The sequence below is a fragment of the Sinohyriopsis cumingii genome, chromosome 8, assembly GCF_028554795.1.
Source record: "Sinohyriopsis cumingii isolate HCF-2022 chromosome 8, ASM2855479v2, whole genome shotgun sequence".
NCBI classification, from domain to species: Eukaryota; Metazoa; Mollusca; class Bivalvia; order Unionida; family Unionidae; genus Sinohyriopsis; species Sinohyriopsis cumingii.
In genome coordinates, this window is record NC_142968.1 from 100,013,831 (window position 1) to 100,035,356 (window position 21,526).

General features: G+C 33.1%; 1 protein-coding gene across 1 annotated transcript in view; it reads right to left on the reverse strand.

The window, feature by feature from the left end:
• The window catches only part of LOC149794232 (transmembrane protein 145-like), a 70,938-nt gene that overhangs the window by 46,825 nt on the left and 2,587 nt on the right, over window positions 1-21,526 (reverse strand). Inside the window, exons 2-5 of the mRNA XM_089968351.1 lie at window positions 16,596-16,670; window positions 12,531-12,608; window positions 11,282-11,482; window positions 8,599-8,689 (exon numbers count right to left, since the gene is read on the reverse strand). Coding sequence (XP_089824477.1) covers window positions 8,599-8,689; window positions 11,282-11,482; window positions 12,531-12,608; window positions 16,596-16,670 — 445 coding nt within the window. The remainder of the gene's footprint in view (window positions 1-8,598; window positions 8,690-11,281; window positions 11,483-12,530; window positions 12,609-16,595; window positions 16,671-21,526) is intronic.

Below are 21,526 nucleotides of genomic sequence, written 5' to 3' on the forward strand. Positions count from 1 at the left end.
ATGTGAAATGGGTGATGGTGTAATATCATACAAATGTATGAAATGGGTGATGGTGTGATATTGCATAAAATATTTTTGTGAAATGGGTGATGGTGTAATATTGTTTAAAATATGAGTGAAATGGGTGACAGTGGAATATTATATAAAATATGGGTGAAATGGGTGACAGTGGAATATTGTATAAAATATGTGTGTGAAATGAGTGATGGTGTAATATTGTATAAAATATGTGTGAAATGGGGGATGTGGAATATTGTATAAAATATGTGTATGAAATGAGTGATGGTGTAATATTGTATAAAATATGTGTGAAATGGGTGACAGTGGAATATTATATAAAATATGTGCATGAAATGGGTGATGGTGTATTATTGTATAAAATATGTGTGAAATGAGTGATGGTGTAATATTGTATAAAATATGTGTATGAAATGAGTAATGGTGTAATATTGTATAAAATATGTGTGAAATGGGTGACAGTGGAATATTATATAAAATATGTGTATGAAATGAGTGATGGTGTAATATTGTATAAAATATGTGTGAAATGGGTGACAGTGGAATATTGTATAAAATATGTGTGAAATGGGTGACAGTGGAATATTATATAAAATATGTGTATGAAATGAGTGATGGTGTAATATTGTATAAAATATGTGTGAAATGGGTGACAGTGGAATATTGTATAAAATATGTGTGAAATGGGTGACAGTGGAATATTGTATAAAATATGTGTATGAAATGAGTGATGGTGTAATATTGTATAAAATATGTGTGAAATGGGTGACAGTGGAATATTATATAAAATATGTGCATGAAATGGGTGATGGTGTATTATTGTATAAAATATGTGTGAAATGAGTGATGGTGTAATATTGTATAAAATATGTGTGAAATGGGTGATGGTGGAATATTGAATAAAAATATGTGTATGAAATGAGTGATGGTGGAATATTGTATAAAATATGTGCATGAAATGGGTGTTGGTGTAATATTGTATAAAATATGGGTGAAATAAGTGATGGTGTAATATTGTATAAAATATGGGTGAATGGGTGACAGTGGAATATTGTATAAAATATGTGTGTGAAATGAGTGATGGTGTAATATTGTATAAAATATAGGTGAAATGGGTGATGGTGGAATATTGTATAAAATATGTGTGTGAAATGGGTGGCAGTGGAATATCATATAAAATATGTGTGTGAAATGGGTGATGGTGTGATATTGCATAAAATATCTGTGTGAAATGGATGATTGTTTAATATTGCATAAAATATCTGTGTGAAATGGGTGACGGTGGAATATCATATAAAATATGTATGAAATGGTGTGATATTGTATAAGATATCTTTGAAATGTGTCACTGTGTGATATTGTATAAAATATCTGTGTGAAATGGGTGATGGTGTGATATTGTATAATATATCTGTGTGAAATGGGTGGTGGTGGAATATTGTATAAAATATATGTGTGATATAGGTGATGTTGTGATATTGTATAAAATATGTGTGTGAAATGGGTGACAGTAGAATATCATATAAAATGTGTATGAAATGAGTGATGGTGTGATATTGCATAAAATATCTGTGTGAAATGGGTGAAGGTGTGATATTGTGTAAGATATGTGAGGAATGGGTGATGGGGTTATACTGTATAAAATATATGTGAAATGGGTGATGGTGTAATATCATACAAATGTATGAAATGGGTGATGGTGTGATATTGCATAAAATATTTTTGTGAAATGGGTGATGGTGTAATATTGTTTAAAATATGAGTGAAATGGGTGACAGTGGAATATTATATAAAATATGGGTGAAATGGGTGACAGTGGAATATTGTATAAAATATGTGTGTGAAATGAGTGATGGTGTAATATTGTATAAAATATGTGTGAAATGGGGGATGTGGAATATTGTATAAAATATGTGTATGAAATGAGTGATGGTGTAATATTGTATAAAATATGTGTGAAATGGGTGACAGTGGAATATTATATAAAATATGTGCATGAAATGGGTGATGGTGTATTATTGTATAAAATATGTGTGAAATGAGTGATGGTGTAATATTGTATAAAATATGTGTATGAAATGAGTAATGGTGTAATATTGTATAAAATATGTGTGAAATGGGTGACAGTGGAATATTATATAAAATATGTGTATGAAATGAGTGATGGTGTAATATTGTATAAAATATGTGTGAAATGGGTGACAGTGGAATATTGTATAAAATATGTGTGAAATGGGTGACAGTGGAATATTATATAAAATATGTGTATGAAATGAGTGATGGTGTAATATTGTATAAAATATGTGTGAAATGGGTGACAGTGGAATATTGTATAAAATATGTGTGAAATGGGTGACAGTGGAATATTGTATAAAATATGTGTATGAAATGAGTGATGGTGTAATATTGTATAAAATATGTGTGAAATGGGTGACAGTGGAATATTATATAAAATATGTGCATGAAATGGGTGATGGTGTATTATTGTATAAAATATGTGTGAAATGAGTGATGGTGTAATATTGTATAAAATATGTGTGAAATGGGTGATGGTGGAATATTGAATAAAAATATGTGTATGAAATGAGTGATGGTGGAATATTGTATAAAATATGTGCATGAAATGGGTGTTGGTGTAATATTGTATAAAATATGGGTGAAATAAGTGATGGTGTAATATTGTATAAAATATGGGTGAATGGGTGACAGTGGAATATTGTATAAAATATGTGTGTGAAATGAGTGATGGTGTAATATTGTATAAAATATAGGTGAAATGGGTGATGGTGGAATATTGTATAAAATATGTGTGTGAAATGGGTGGCAGTGGAATATCATATAAAATATGTGTGTGAAATGGGTGATGGTGTGATATTGCATAAAATATCTGTGTGAAATGGATGATTGTTTAATATTGCATAAAATATCTGTGTGAAATGGGTGACGGTGGAATATCATATAAAATATGTATGAAATGGTGTGATATTGTATAAGATATCTTTGAAATGTGTCACTGTGTGATATTGTATAAAATATCTGTGTGAAATGGGTGATGGTGTGATATTGTATAATATATCTGTGTGAAATGGGTGGTGGTGGAATATTGTATAAAATATATGTGTGATATAGGTGATGTTGTGATATTGTATAAAATATGTGTGTGAAATGGGTGACAGTAGAATATCATATAAAATGTGTATGAAATGAGTGATGGTGTGATATTGCATAAAATATCTGTGTGAAATGGGTGAAGGTGTGATATTGTGTAAGATATGTGAGGAATGGGTGATGGGGTTATACTGTATAAAATATATGTGAAATGGGTGATGGTGTAATATCATACAAATGTATGAAATGGGTGATGGTGTGATATTGCATAAAATATTTTTGTGAAATGGGTGATGGTGTAATATTGTTTAAAATATGAGTGAAATGGGTGACAGTGGAATATTATATAAAATATGGGTGAAATGGGTGACAGTGGAATATTGTATAAAATATGTGTGTGAAATGAGTGATGGTGTAATATTGTATAAAATATGTGTGAAATGGGGGATGTGGAATATTGTATAAAATATGTGTATGAAATGAGTGATGGTGTAATATTGTATAAAATATGTGTGAAATGGGTGACAGTGGAATATTATATAAAATATGTGCATGAAATGGGTGATGGTGTATTATTGTATAAAATATGTGTGAAATGAGTGATGGTGTAATATTGTATAAAATATGTGTATGAAATGAGTAATGGTGTAATATTGTATAAAATATGTGTGAAATGGGTGACAGTGGAATATTATATAAAATATGTGTATGAAATGAGTGATGGTGTAATATTGTATAAAATATGTGTGAAATGGGTGACAGTGGAATATTGTATAAAATATGTGTGAAATGGGTGACAGTGGAATATTATATAAAATATGTGTATGAAATGAGTGATGGTGTAATATTGTATAAAATATGTGTGAAATGGGTGACAGTGGAATATTGTATAAAATATGTGTGAAATGGGTGACAGTGGAATATTGTATAAAATATGTGTATGAAATGAGTGATGGTGTAATATTGTATAAAATATGTGTGAAATGGGTGACAGTGGAATATTGTATAAAATATGTGTATGAAATGAGTGATGGTGTAATATTATATAAAATATGTGCATGAAATGGGTGATGGTGTATTATTGTATAAAATATGTGTGAAATGAGTGATGGTGTAATATTGTATAAAATATGTGTGAAATGGGTGATGGTGGAATATTGAATAAAAATATGTGTATGAAATGAGTGATGGTGGAATATTGTATAAAATATGTGCATGAAATGGGTGTTGGTGTAATATTGTATAAAATATGGGTGAAATAAGTGATGGTGTAATATTGTATAAAATATGGGTGAATGGGTGACAGTGGAATATTGTATAAAATATGTGTGTGAAATGAGTGATGGTGTAATATTGTATAAAATATAGGTGAAATGGGTGATGGTGGAATATTGTATAAAATATGTGTGTGAAATGGGTGGCAGTGGAATATCATATAAAATATGTGTGTGAAATGGGTGATGGTGTGATATTGCATAAAATATCTGTGTGAAATGGATGATTGTTTAATATTGCATAAAATATCTGTGTGAAATGGGTGACGGTGGAATATCATATAAAATATGTATGAAATGGTGTGATATTGTATAAGATATCTTTGAAATGTGTCACTGTGTGATATTGTATAAAATATCTGTGTGAAATGGGTGATGGTGTGATATTGTATAATATATCTGTGTGAAATGGGTGGTGGTGGAATATTGTATAAAATATATGTGTGATATAGGTGATGTTGTGATATTGTATAAAATATGTGTGTGAAATGGGTGACAGTAGAATATCATATAAAATGTGTATGAAATGAGTGATGGTGTGATATTGCATAAAATATCTGTGTGAAATGGGTGAAGGTGTGATATTGTGTAAGATATGTGAGGAATGGGTGATGGGGTTATACTGTATAAAATATATGTGAAATGGGTGATGGTGTAATATCATACAAATGTATGAAATGGGTGATGGTGTGATATTGCATAAAATATTTTTGTGAAATGGGTGATGGTGTAATATTGTTTAAAATATGAGTGAAATGGGTGACAGTGGAATATTATATAAAATATGGGTGAAATGGGTGACAGTGGAATATTGTATAAAATATGTGTGTGAAATGAGTGATGGTGTAATATTGTATAAAATATGTGTGAAATGGGGGATGTGGAATATTGTATAAAATATGTGTATGAAATGAGTGATGGTGTAATATTGTATAAAATATGTGTGAAATGGGTGACAGTGGAATATTATATAAAATATGTGCATGAAATGGGTGATGGTGTATTATTGTATAAAATATGTGTGAAATGAGTGATGGTGTAATATTGTATAAAATATGTGTATGAAATGAGTAATGGTGTAATATTGTATAAAATATGTGTGAAATGGGTGACAGTGGAATATTATATAAAATATGTGTATGAAATGAGTGATGGTGTAATATTGTATAAAATATGTGTGAAATGGGTGACAGTGGAATATTGTATAAAATATGTGTGAAATGGGTGACAGTGGAATATTATATAAAATATGTGTATGAAATGAGTGATGGTGTAATATTGTATAAAATATGTGTGAAATGGGTGACAGTGGAATATTGTATAAAATATGTGTGAAATGGGTGACAGTGGAATATTGTATAAAATATGTGTATGAAATGAGTGATGGTGTAATATTGTATAAAATATGTGTGAAATGGGTGACAGTGGAATATTATATAAAATATGTGCATGAAATGGGTGATGGTGTATTATTGTATAAAATATGTGTGAAATGAGTGATGGTGTAATATTGTATAAAATATGTGTGAAATGGGTGATGGTGGAATATTGAATAAAAATATGTGTATGAAATGAGTGATGGTGGAATATTGTATAAAATATGTGCATGAAATGGGTGTTGGTGTAATATTGTATAAAATATGGGTGAAATAAGTGATGGTGTAATATTGTATAAAATATGGGTGAATGGGTGACAGAGGAATATTGTATAAAATATGTGTGTGAAATGAGTGATGGTGTAATATTGTATAAAATATAGGTGAAATGGGTGATGGTGGAATATTGTATAAAATATCTGTGTGAACTCAGTGATGGTGGAATATTGTATAAAATATGTGTGAAATGGGTGATGTTGGAATATTGTATAAAATATCTCTGTGGAATGGGTGATGGTGTGACATGTTTCCAGCTAGTATGATCTATTCAATTTACTGTCTTTATAGTTCCATTAAAAGTATATACAGGTATATTAACGAGAATAGTGCCAGCTCAAATGTTCCATCTTACCTGGTGTGAGAATGTACCAATACATATAGGAACATATTGAACACTTCTACTGCTTGTTCACTTTGTAGGTAGTACCCTCTGTCCCCATATGTGAATATCATATATCAGGGCTCAAATTTAACACAAATTTCTTTGTAGCCAGAAGGACTAGTATATTGAGAATTTTACTAGTCCTGTCAAATCTTTACTAGTCCTGTTCACAAAACAATGTCACTCAGCTTTCATGTATGTTTACCGATTCAATTTTAAAGTTCGAACAACCCACAACAAAACTGGATGTTTTCTGTGTGTTTATTTTTGCGAATTGCGTACGCCAGTTACACCACATAATGCTCTTTTCTTTGTCATAATTCAGGCATTCCCTGTCTTTTGTAAATTTCTTCTGAAATTTTCCATTATGCTTTTCCCTATCATAAGAATTATTCCTCATCATTCTCGTTCAACTTTTACTTTTTTTTCTGGTGGCTGAACACCTTTATCAAATGCCACATTTTGCCTGTCTTATAAGGAGGGAATTGTGCCTTGAATTGAAATACGAGATGTTATACTATAGCTGATGCTAATTATTTAAAGCGAGAAAGGGAATGGCACAGTGTCCTTTATATAAGAAAGTCAGAGCATGAAACACGTGTCTTTGCCCCCTCCCACAATTAAATGGCCTCTCCCTAACAAAGACTTAACTTCAGCGGATGTTATGCATGATCAAAGCAGTGGCTATTGTAAACACTGTTATAAAATATTAGCATCAGAAGATAGTGTTAGTTTCAGCTTGGAAAAGGTGTGATACCATCAAAAGAAGCCATCTGACACTTGGCGCGTTGTATTTAATAGCTCCAATTATGGTATCACAAGTCATAAGTTTGGTAATTGTTCCTAATTAATTGAACCTCAATGTATTGATGAAATTAATAATAAGGCAGAAAATTTTCAAATCTTAGATGCCCATGCTTAGAGATTTTAATTCCCAACAAATGTATGGCGTTCTGCTTGGATATCTCCATGTGTATTCAATTATTTGTTCATTCTTGTAAGGGAAAAATATAAAAATTATTCTTATCATCATAGCAAAAGTAGTTGTATGGAAAGGATGTGTCAATAATGTAATTGTAATAAATTGATCTAATTCTTATAATTATTTCGATGGAAATTTAAAATATGTAGTTTCCTGTTTGTGACTCTTGGAGCATTTGGGTAGTGAGCAAAAAAACAACTTAAACCACAAAAACATGCGAAATAATTTCTTTGAATAGTTTTTGCTGTGTTCTTTTGTGTGGTATACCACTTTGTAGTTTGTTACTGTGGTCGAGGAAATAAAGTGTGAAATCACATCATTTTTTCCTTTAATTCATTATCAGATTAATTAGGATAAATTACCAAACTTCTGTTGTTAATTATGGGACCATAATTTGTGCTGTTAAGTGAAATGCAGAAATTTACTTCATCTTCTCATGCTAATATTTTATGACTGTGTTTACAATGGCCACTGTTTTAATTCTACAGAACACCTGCTAAGTCAAGTCTTTACCAGGGAATGGCATAAACAAATGCTGACTATTGATAACCAAAACTTACTACCCCATCGGACTATTAACATTACAAAAGTTACTAGTCCAACAGGAAATCTGCTAGCCTCAGGATAGCGGACTACAACTAATTTCAAGCCCTGTATATTTAAAAACTTTGAAAATTCATCTCAAATGTTCTATGATAAAGGACGGAATTATATACAATACATTCAGAAATATATTTAAATACTTACATGATGCATCTGTTGAGTGTTATTTGTGCAGTGAGTGCCTATTTCCCCATTTATCATGGTAATTGCATATATTTAAATCCTTACAAAACTCATCTATAGCATATTATTTGTGTAGGGAGTGCTTATTTCCCCCATTTATCATGTGAATCGTATATATTTAAATACTTAACAAAGCTCATCCATTGAGTATTCTCTATAATGCAGGTAGTCCCCCATGTCCATAGTACTCACAAGAATCACATAGATTTATGTACTTAAAAACAAACATCATCCACTGAGTATTATCAGTTCAGGTAGTCCCCTATGTCCCCATTTATCTTGTGAAACTCTTATACCGAAGTACTTACAAAACTCATCTGCTGAGTATTCTCTCTGCAGGTAGTCCCCTATGTACCCATTTATCTTGTGAAACTCTTATACTGAAGTACTTACAAAACTCATCCGCTGAGTATTCTCTGTGCAGGTAGTCCTCCATGTCCCCATTTGTCATGTGAATCTCATACTCCAAGTACATTCCCTTTGTCTGGAAAACAGTTTGAAACAAATGTTATTTTCATATTTATTACAACTTAATTATTGTTTCCAACTGCAAAAGTAAGTACAAGGAACATTGCTATGTGCCCATTTTATTGTCAATGTTCAAACAAATAAATATTTTCTCTATCTGCAAACTACATATAGACATTTTTAATCTAAATATCATATATCTGATAACCAATAACTAGAACCTTAGACGTATTTACTAAAAATGAAAAATCCTATAGAAAAAGCTGAAAAAAATCAGTAACAAAATATACATGGCATTACTGTACACAAGAGTCCCTCAAAGGAACTGATGCCCTACTGGCAGAATGTAATTTCTAGGACTTCAAGATAAGACCATTTCTTCACTTTAGCCGCTTAGTGTTGAAATCATTATCATATTTTTTAAAAACAAAATCAATAGTTTCAAAGGAATCTCTTTGGCAGCCATACTGGATGTAAGATCAGCACTATTTTCATTTAAGGCCAACTAGACTTCATTAGAAGTCTATTTGTGAAAATCCCATCTGAATATGGCCATCCATTCAAGAAGAAAATCAGAAACACAATTTGTAAGGTGGCTGCTGTGGAGGCCATATTGAATATCAGATCAGTACCATTTTCAATAGAACCATCGAAACATGATAAGAAGTCTTTTGGTCAAAACCCCTGTCAATATGACTATCCTTCTAGGAGTAGCAATAATAAGAAATCATTACAAAATGACCACCATGTCAGTCATATTGGATGTCAGATCAATCAATGCCATTTTTATTTTGAACTTGTTAGATATCAAAAAAGTCTTCCTGTGAGAATCTTATGTCAAGATGACTTTCTTCTCATGAGGATTAGTGATAACAAGATTTTCAAAATGGCTGCTGTGGTCGCCATAATGGATTCCAGATCAGTACAAGGTTTAGCAGAGTTGCAAGATCTTAAAGAGTTTTATTTTCCATTACCATGATAAGTTGATGGTAATTCTCGCACCATCAGCATGACTTAAGGCGATCTCAGTTACTGTTAATCCAACATCTGTTGATAAGCAAACTCATACCACTTTGTGTATTGCTTGGTCTTGTGTGTGCAGCACTTATGACAATCTTGTTTGAAAATATGTTTCCCATCACAGTCTGTTTTTTTATCAGCCATAAAGGCCAAAACAACAGTTTCCATTCATTTACATCATAGGGTGATTACAATTTTAAAAGAGGAAGAATACTAATTAGCAACTAAGTGACCTAACCAGAAGTCTTACTATGTATGTGATCCAATATGGAATTAAAATTCCCAGTAGATCTGGCTTCTAACTTTTTAATGGATATTTAAATTTCTTTCCTGATATCTACTGGTATTTGAATACAATAACATTTCTCAATAAAATGTGTTTCTTTCTAAATTGAAACACTTTTCAAGGACTAACGAGTCTTCTTATGCACTCAGGGTACATATGTAGCCATCCTCAGATTCAAACACTTTTCAAGATTGTGCAAACACAGAAGGATCTGCTGCTGTGGAGAGAAGGATAAAAAGGGCAATAACTCCTCTAAAATTGGATCTGTAAAGACAAAACCATTTAATGGCACATTTACATGCTGGTAATTAACTTGCCAAATTGTAGCAAAGTATGTGTAAGGGTTGCAGAACTATGCTAGTTACGTTACGAGAAATGTGGATTGACAGACAGATGGAGACATGACAGGCAGATGAAAAAGGTTATAACTATTGGGTTTTGGCATCTGAATGCAAGGCCATAATAAAATAATGTTGGATTCTGCAAGACAATATGCATTGGTTCTGATAATAATAATAATAATAATAATGAGGACTTTGTATAGTGCCTAATCTTTAGAAGCTCTAAGCGCTTTACAACATTAGACAACACCTAAAAGATAAAAAAACATATAAAGATATGATTATAAAAACAAACACCATGAAATTAGAAAACATTAAAAAAACATGCTGAGAATATTTAAGGTAGGAAATATTATTAGGTCTTTAAGTTTGTTTTTGCAGTCAAAATAAGTGAGTTTTGAAAGCTTTCTTGAATGTGATCACTGTGTCTTTGTGTCTAAGTTCAGTGGGCAATTCATTCCACGTTGCTGGGCCCTGGTATGCAAAAAGAACACTGTCCATATGACTTTGTTTTCATAGTGAGAATAATGAGTATATGATTGTCAGAAGAGGAGTGTAGGTATCTTGCTGGTGTGTACACATGGGTGAGGTCGGATAGGTATGTTGGATTAGAGTCCAACAGTGAAACGTAGCACAGAGAACAAATTTTGTGTTTGATTCTGGATTGAAAGGATAGCCAGTGTAGGGTACAGAGCAGCGGGGAGGTGTGCTCTGATCGTAGTACTCTAAGTATGATCCAAGCAACAGTGTTTTGAACTTTTTGAAGTTTCTGGAGCAGATATTGAGATAAACCAGACAGAATTGAGTTACAATAGTCCAGTCTTGAAAGTACTAATGAACACACAAGTGTTTTACTGGCATCAACTGAAAGATATTTGCGAATTAAGCTGATGCGTCTCAGCTCAAGATACTGGTGATAGCAATGTAATTTGTATGAAATTATGTGATGTTTCATAACTACCTCATTCTTTTCAGTATTGCATTTGCTGAGAACAATATACCACCATCGTTCCCTAGCTGAAACAAAACTTCTGTAGTTGTCACAGACATAGTAGTCCTCCCCTCGGTCATTCACAATACTACACTGAGAATATATCGAGCCTGCCAGGCCAATCTCTTGGTTATTTCTTGGGTCCAATACTGCATACTTTTGATCACAAGTCTGCAATAATATAATGTGCCAATGTATAGACAAACAATGCATAATATTGAATAATGTGATAAATTATATTAGACAATGACTAGCACTTAACTAAGCCTCTATTTTGGTTTCCACTCCATTTAGTTTAAATCTTTTGAAGCCCAAAAACATGTTATGATTTTTTTATGATAAAAAGCTATGACGAATGAAAATTATTTCAAAGCAAAACTGTCCAAGAACTTAAATACTGCAGGTATAAGTGATTTTCTCTTTCTTTCATTGTTAAATTCCTGAAATTCTTTCACTTGTTCAATAAGTTAATGACAATTCTTATCACTACATGGTTCCCATGACAGATGGGTTTTTCAATGGATGGCACAATATCATGTGATATGTCATACTTCATGTTAGATGGTCATGAAATTATTGACTTTTACTTTATGTAATAGCTTGATGTTCTTGCATCATGCAGGTGAAAATGAATTCTGTACAATACTAAATCAAATGTTTTCAGTTTAAATCATGTAATAAATTTTGATAAAGAAACCTCACAAGCAATTCAGGAGATATTAATTGGAGAAGAATATAACAGATGAACACAGTCTATAATAAAACTCTACAAGTACCCATGTGTCAAACCTAAATCTTATCTGGAACACTTCTGTTGTGATCATACAGATGCATACAAGTTTCATAAAGACATCTCAGATGGTGTAAGACACATTACCCAGAGAAGAATGTAACAAATTTACATACAAATTTTCTAATAAAATGGGGATAACTCCTGAAATTTTGATGAGGCAGACTTCTGTATTTACAGGACACAATGTCTAGTCATGATACAAAAGCCCACAAAGGTTCATAAAGATATCTCAAAGGGTTCAAGAGATTTAAATAAACAAATATGTGATCGATGGATGGACAAGCTGACTTCAGCATACCTCCCCAATATTTTGTCATGGTATACACAGTGTACATCAAGATCTGTTGGCATATCAGAGTTAAGTCTGTTAGCTCTACAAATCAAATGATTTCATCTGAACAGTAAATAGAGGGATGTCATGCTTACCTTATCTGTCCCTGGATAAACAGATTGCCATTGATTCTTTCCATCATAATAGAGTAAGAAACTCTGAGAACCATATCGCTGTGAAAAGGTAAATAAATGGAAATAAAAATCATACAAATTAAAAATGGTATTTTATTTGTGTACAAAGAATCACATTTAGTATTTTTCATATTTTTGAAGTACAAATTATTTATGTAAACTAGATTTAAGTAACAAATGGGGAATGTATTTACAGAAAATGCTTTTTAAGATTTTAACTCTAAAAATAATCATATTTTCATTGTTCCTATTTGTATAACTTGCCCTTTTAGACTAATTTTGGTAATTAACATTTTTCAATTTACCAGAAATTACTGGTATCAAGATTGCCAAAATGCAATAAAATCTAAGTATAGTAAGATAGGAGATCTATATATTTTGATCTAGCCCTGATAATAATTAAATAAATAAATAAGAAATTAAACAGCTCCAGATAGCCCAATTAATGAATTACTGTAACTGTGACATTCATGAGGGAGAAAACTTGCATGAAGATATTTCTTTTAGTTACGTTTTTTAGTAGAGGGCAACAAGGGAGATTAGTATTAGACAAGCTGATGTCTGATGGTAGTCATCATTATGGCCTGTTCATGCTTGGGTCTTCAAATTGCCTTCTGAATCAAGTAGGATGTCAGCAACTTAACCAGACTTTAATGAAAGTTTGTCTTTCTTGGCTAAGCGATCAACATATGCAGAAATTCTGTTAAAAGGCCACTGACAGAGTAGAAGGTGGTAGACAGAACTATGGAAAGGCCACTGACAGAGTAGAAGGTGGCAGACAGAACTATGAAAAGGCCACTGACAGAGTAGAAGGGGGCAGAGAGAACTATGGAAAGGCCTCTGACAGAGTAGAAGAGGGGTATAGCTATGAAGCCTCCTGCAAAGGTAGTAACAAAATTGAGCTCTGGTAAAACAGGTGGATGGGGACAATTAATGACTCGGTAGTAAATCATTACAAACTGGGACATTGTGATTCCCAGCCATAAGCTCTAAGTCTTCAAAGGTTTCAGATGGGTACTGGGTGTCCAGTAATAGGAAGATGATGCAGCCAGTACTGGGTCATCATCATGACAATGTTGGGGACAGTAATGACCCTGTGGTGCCTTCATACAGTATATTGTGGGAGATGGGCTCACAGACTCCAGTGCCTATTCAATGGCCATCTGGAACAGAGTATGGCTGGAATTTGCATGACTGAATGCCAGATGCTGTCTGAATCTTGATTATACCAGAAAGATCACCATACCATGCCCCATTGGTAGAGGGAGTAGACTGAGATGGTTCCAGAAGCTGGAGTGGATGTAGTGCAGAGTCATCTGACGTCTGGTGCTTCACTGCAATGTTGAATATTGACGGAAGGCTAGTAAAGAGGCTGCCAGAAGTGATGGTTGTCAAGGACTGGTCACATTAGCCACACTGTTAGGTTGATACTGGCCCAGTAGTCTGTTCAGTGTGAATATGTTTGTATATGTGTTGTGAGTAGATGTCCATGATGGTAAAGATTGTCAGATCTTTTTCTGAACTGACGATGTTTCCAAAATGAGTGACAGAAGAAGATTCATGAGGAAGTTAGACAGTAAGCAGCACTGGTAGCAACGATGGTGGCATCTGCATCATTTTGTAAGCATTTCTTTGCCCTCATGTTACCCCACTCCATTGCAAATCTTTATGGCTGCTCATCTCTCTTTAGACTGTTGAAAACAAATGTCACAGTCAGGGTTTAAATGACACACCATGCAGCTTACACATGTGGGATAATGACCTTTATCCAGTTTGAATAACTTACACCCTCTACATTTGATCCTGCCCACTGTTGTTCATACCTGGAATTAAGACTGCAAAACAGCACAATTTACAGGTGAAATCAGTTAAGTATTGTATAGAGCTTCTACACAATGGACTCAATGAATTATGATAATTATGATTTCAAACAAAGAATATGACAAAAAATTCCTTATGATGTGCCAGTAATGAATGGGAAATTTCCACTTGCAGGATTAGAATAAAATATCACAAACTGTACAAAACCTTACAACCAATGTAAACTTTGATCCCTATGATGGAAATGCCCCATTCTGTGATTCTTCAACCTACCTGCAAATGATGACCTTACAGGTTATGTCCTCTTTGTACTTGCCTAATATGTATAATTGATGGGTTATACCCTCTGTGTGTTTGAATAACAATTTATATCATCTTTGTATTTGACTGATAGGTATTACTTTCTTGGTATTTGACTGATAGGTATTATGGTCTCTGTATTTGACTGAGAGGTATAATCCGCTCTGTATTTGACTCAGAGGTACAATCGTCTCTGTATTTGACTCAGAGGTATAATCCTCTCTGTATTTGACTGATAGGTTATATCCTCTCTGTATTTTACTTATAGGTTATATCCTTCCTGTGTTTGATTAAAGGTTATATCCTATCTGTATTTGACTGACAGGTTATATAATTATATAATGTCCCTGTGTATGACTGATAGGTTATATTGTCCCTGTCTATGACTGAAATGTTGAAACATTATATCATCCCTGTTTTTGACTGATAGGTTATGTCATCCCTATGTATGATTGAAAGGTTATGTTGTCCCTCTGTATGACTGATAGTTATATCATTCCTGTGTATGACTGACACATTATATCATCCCTGTTTATGACTGATAGGTTTTGTTGTCCATCTGTATGAGTGATAGGTCATATCAGCACTGTGTATGACTGATAGGTTATGTCATCTCTGTATGTGATGGATAGGTTATGTCATCCCAGAGAATGACTGATAGGTAATGTTGTCCCTGTGTATCACTGAAAGTTTATGTCATTCCTGTGAATGACTGATATGTTATTTCATCCCTGTGTATGAGTGATACGTTATGTCATCCCTGTGTACGACTGATAGGTTATGTCATCTCTGTATGTGACTGATAGGTTATGTCAGCCCAGAGGATGACTGATAGGTTATGTCATCTCTGTATGTGACTGATAGGTTATGTCAGCCCAGAGGATGACTGATAGGATATGTCATCTCTGTATGTGACTGATAGGTTATGTCATCCCAGAGGATGACTGATAGGTTATGTCATCTCTGTATGTGACTGATAGGTTATGTCAGCCCAGAGGATGACTGATAGGTTATGTCATCTCTGTATGTGATGGATAGGTTATGTCATCCCAGAGAATGACTGATAGGTAATGTTGTCCCTGTGTATCACTGAAAGTTTATGTCAGTCCTGTGAATGACTGATATGTTATTTCATCCCTGTGTATGAGTGATACGTTATGTCATCCCTGTGTATGACTGATAGGTTATGTCATCTCTGTATGTGACTGATAGGTTATGTCATCCCAGAGGATGACTGATAGGTTATGTCATCTCTGTATGTGACTGATAGGTTATGTCAGCCCAGAGGATGACTGATATGTTATGTCATCCCAGAGGATGACTGATAGGTTTTGTTGTCTCTGTGTATTACTAATAGGTTATGTCATCCCTGTGTATGACTGATAGGTTATGTCATCCCTGTGTATGACTGATAGATTATGTTCTCCCTGCATATAGCTTTCATCAAGGGCAGGTAATATCTATATAAAGGAACAGTAGTCTCTCATTATAGTGCTGTTTTGAAGATCCATAAATCTGTACAGTGTTATATAAATCACTTTATATTGAGGTAAATTCAGTGTACTACATTGTCAAATCACCTTATATTGAGGTAAATTCAGTGTACTACATTGTATAAATCACCTTATATTGAGGTAAATTCAGTGTACTACATTGTATAAATCACCTCATGCTGGGATAGATTCAATTAATCAAACTCTCTCCATCCAAAAATGGACCATGAAGGACCACATCATACTGAAGGGGTTTATAATGAGTGGTCTGACTATCATTAGGAATAGTTATCTGCTGACAAAAACAAGACTAGATTGACTTGGATGATGTTCCAAGTTGCCATAAAAATCTTGTTGTTTTAAAACCCTTTGCCAAAAAATTTAAATACAGAAATTTACAACATTTTAATACCTTTGGGTATGAAATTTTGTACGTAAAGTTTCCTTTTTCTGACAAGAAGCAAAATCGGGTCAGAAATTTCCAATCCTGAAATGAAAAAAAGTTAAATTAGAAAAATGCATGAAAAATATTTGAGTGATTGCATCTTCTAAAGTGCTCTGGGTTGATTTGATCAACTCATGGATAAAAATATTATCTATCACTGTTTCCTCATTGAAATACAAACTTGAACACAATACATACATATGCTTTAAATTGTGTGTTAACATGTATGTGTACACAAACACACACATACACACTACAATGAAACATGTATGTGTACACAAACACATACATACACACTACAATGAAACATGTATGTCTACACAACACACATATGCACACTACAATGAAACATTTATGTCTACACAAACACACACATGTACACACTACAATGAAACATGTATGTGTACATGAAACACACACATAAACACTACAATGAAACATGTATGTCTACACAAACACACACATACATGCTACAATGAAACATTCCATCAAAATATATATTACGAAAAACAGATGACTTGATTTCAGCCATAGCCATGTTGGAAAGAAGTTGCTGCTAATAACCGTGACCTTGAAGATCTGGATTTGTAAAACTAGCCACAAGGTATGCTTGATGAAGCCTTAAATCAAAACTCTGCTGATTCCATCCCGTATAGCACAGCCTACATGTTTTATTCATTGTGCTGGGAGAAGAAGGAAAAATCACAAAATGAAGATTTCACAACATAACCAAATTAACCTTAAACTGTTACAGTATGCAATTGATGGTAACATAGTTGTGGACATCATAATGCTTGTCATAACAAACTTTCAACTCATGAAATGTACCAATCATTAAAGTGTACAATGTAGATATCACATTGTATATGGTATGTATTCTGTCAATAAAAATAATGTAATAAGCTGATTAATTTTTGTGAATTTAGTGATGAAACTCTAGTTTGGTAAATTGCTCAACATTGTATAACTATGACATACATGTAGTGGAAACTTTAACCTAGTTTATGTACTCTCTCTCCCATTAACCTTACATTCACACACACACACACATACAAATGCACACACACACATACAGAGGACATGAATATTCTCCCCATGCCGCTAGTGAGGGCAGGGTACAGGTTGCCTGAAAAGGCATAAGTGAGGGAAGATTTCTTTTTCAAGGGTACCCTATTAATAAAAGAGGACATTTTATGCATCTGTGTAAATTTGGTTGCAATACATAAAAACAATTTTAAATGAATCTTGGAATGTAGGTTGCGCCAACATAGTTTTGACAGGCAACACTGCTTCATCCCAAATTACACCTTCAGTGTAAATGTGATATTAATATGTTTAACAATTTAGAACTTTTATAGTGCATACACGACAGGATGGATGCACATATTAGGAGACACATTCTTCAACAGAGTCTACCACATACCCAAAGTTGTACCTATTTTCAGTACTCTCTGCAGAAGAATGATATTGTTCATCTGTAAAATGCAAATCCTGAGGACAGATAATGATGTACTATAAACAAGCATGGTAAAAGAAACTTCCTGTGTAAATTGATATCAAAGTATACCGATCAAAGCTTGAAAACAATATCTATATATCAAAATGACCCAGAAAAACAACAAAGAAATTGTTGGCTGCCAACATTAAGCATAATATTAGCTTGGATTTTATCAGTAACTGAGTCAGACCAGGACAATCCAAAATCTCTAGAATTGTTCAACCATCGTCTACATTTGTCATGGGTATTTACTATACAAAGTTCTAAAATAGGTCAACAATTTATGTTTAACATCACCTGTAAGAACTGCTTGCATATGTAACAATTGCCATTTGTGTATAACCCAACAATGTTCAAGTGTTATACCAAATACCATATATACTCATTTACAAGTCCAACTGTAAACTACACAGATCCAGATCAACTGTCACAATGTGTTGGCAGATCTGGGTCTATGCAGATCAAACATCATTTACCCTAGTCTGCAGATGCATTATGTTTTTGCAGATCAGGATCTTTGATTTAGCAGTTTGAATGAACTTATAAGCAAGTACAATACTGTATACAGCAGTAGAAAATATCTGAAAAATATTAATTAAAATTATGAAATTAATAATGTTTATCCCATTTTTGGAGCAATTTTCATAGTGTTTGCTGCCAACAACTGGTCATACAGCACACTCAGTATATTGCCCTTCATTATAATACTAGTTCCTTTTATAGGGTACGTATGGTCATGGATCCAATTTTATTATGGAGTATTAAATATATATGTAATAATCACCTCATTATAAAGCAGTATACTCCATGGCTGCAAGGAACAGTGTTATATTGAGGATGTGCTGTACAAAAGCATGACAAAGACTTTGACATGGCCAAGAGAAAATATGTACCCGACCACTGTATTTACAATGGGGTCAAAAATTGGAGTGAATTTCTTTCTTCTTTTGTTTGGCCTCCACTGCAAATATTGCAGTGGTTGGGTACATAGTTTCTTACAACAATAAACCAGACATTGCAGACTGTGTGAATTGGGACCTTAGTATTCTGTGATATTAAATCATGTGATAGAATAGGATTGACTTCGGGTTATGTAAGATCCTGCTGACAAATACATTGACCCACCCATGTTTTAAAAAATGGTGGGGTAATACATGTAAATAGATATCATATATACCATAATACACTCACTTACAGGATGAGTCCAACTGCTTACTGCACAGACCCAGATCTGCCATAACATAATACACCAGCAGATCTGGTCTGTGCAGTTTGGAGTAATCAATAGAACAAACAACACAGACCCAGACCTGCTATCACATAATGTGCCTGCAGATCAAGCTCTGTGTGCAGTTTGTTAGAAGCAATCAGTAGAATAAACAATATAGATCCTGATCTGCAGGAGTATTATGCTCAGGCAGATTAGCATCTTTGTTGTTTGTAGTTTGCCTTGACTTATAAGTGAATATATATATATATATATATATATATATATATATATATATATATATATATATATATATATATATATATATATATATATATATATATATATATACCTAACTTTTTTTATTATCTAACTTTACTTGATACAACATTGTCAGGATTATGTTGATATCCAGCCTTGATGTATTTCATATTTGAGTTAGGTACACATAATTGGTTTTCTGATCCTCATAAATTCTTTTTCAAGCATTTCCAGTTACTCAAACATAAATTTACACAAAGAAAATTAACATAATGAGCCTGGTAACTACATGAATATTGGAATTTACTTATAATGCTCAACATATCTTTGTGAAGACTCAATAACTCTGTACATTATACTGGTGTTTTTCCTACACATCTTGATTGTTTCAATAAACAATTGACATTACTTCAAAGCAAATAAGAATTACTGGTTACCTTGCCCATATTTGCTCTAAGCACCAAACACTCGTACAAATGCAAAAATGTATCACAATATATAAAACAAAATTATGATACTTCACAGATTTATCACTTCAACTAAAATTTGAAAAATGAATATGTAACCAGTCAGAGTAGTCACATGTATGAAACATATAACCAGTCACCAAGCTTATCTTACAACCCTTCCACTGGTTGTCTTAATCAGACGTGGAAGTGCTAAGTTAAGTTCACTGACTACTCTGAAAGGTCAAATGATGTGATTTCATTTGACAATAATTGTTTTTCAGACTTTGTACCTTTTGTACTTGTTTTATTAGAATGTCTCCCTTTACAGATTCACACACAAAGAATCCTTGATCAGAATAAAAATCGATATTTGAAATTGAATGTAAGCTGCAAAAGAGAGAGAGACAGAATTTTCAGTGGAAGCAAACTTAACTTTGGGGAATTTCTCATTTTTTAAAACAATCTCAAAATCAACCTCTTAAAAACTGATAGTGCTTTTTGTTTTTGCAAAAGTATGCAAGTCAAAGTGAGTAAAATTCTGTGGGCCTGACAAATAATGCGAACAGATACTGTATTAACCTTGCAGAATGACGAGCTGCAACAACTATGCTTGAAATTTATTCCCCTTGGTATATCCCTAATGATGATGGCCTTTGAAACATAAATATCTACTTTGCTTGAAAATTTACTGGAAAATTTCTCATTCTAAAACAGAGATTCTCAACAAATGTGGATTTTGCAATATGAATGAACCTTCAGTTATCTTTACAGGAAAATGGAAAATAGATTTGTGTTTGTAAAACGGGCGTGTATGTCCCACTGCAGATAATTATAAGTAAAATAAATTCAGAAACATTTTCAAAATTGGTACATCATCATAAAGTCATGAAAATGAGTTAAAACCAGAAACTTCCACATCACAGAGTGAAAACTGATTCACTCTACAGGAACAATATGTTCCACTGGCAGAGCTGGCAGAATTTCACCTATAAGGTTGTAAGCGCCGGTCTAGTACAGTATGCATGTCAAACATGCAATCAATGCAGTGCCACCTCATTTCTGAAACTTCTTTTATATGAGGTCGAGAAGGTACATGTTTTTCTGTGGTGTTTTCATTCCACAAACTTTGTCAGGTATATAGAACATGTGATTTCTATAGTATTTTAAGTCATTTTATGGAATCTAGCATTCAGAAACAAGTAACTGCAAGGTAGCTTTGACTACTTAATATCTGCCATTTCATAGCTATAAATACCATGGTTATCACATGAGCAAAAACAGATGATGAGTGTTCCAACTTGCTGAGGAAAATCCAATTCAATACTCACTACACACTTGCCAATCATGTATTGAGTTAGCTTGGTTCTATAATCATCCTAACAGACATACAGTACAATGGAAAAGTTTGAAATAGGTTTTAAATGCAACCTCAGTGATAAATTACTAGTATGTCATGAATTCTTTTATTTTTGTTTTCTTGTCA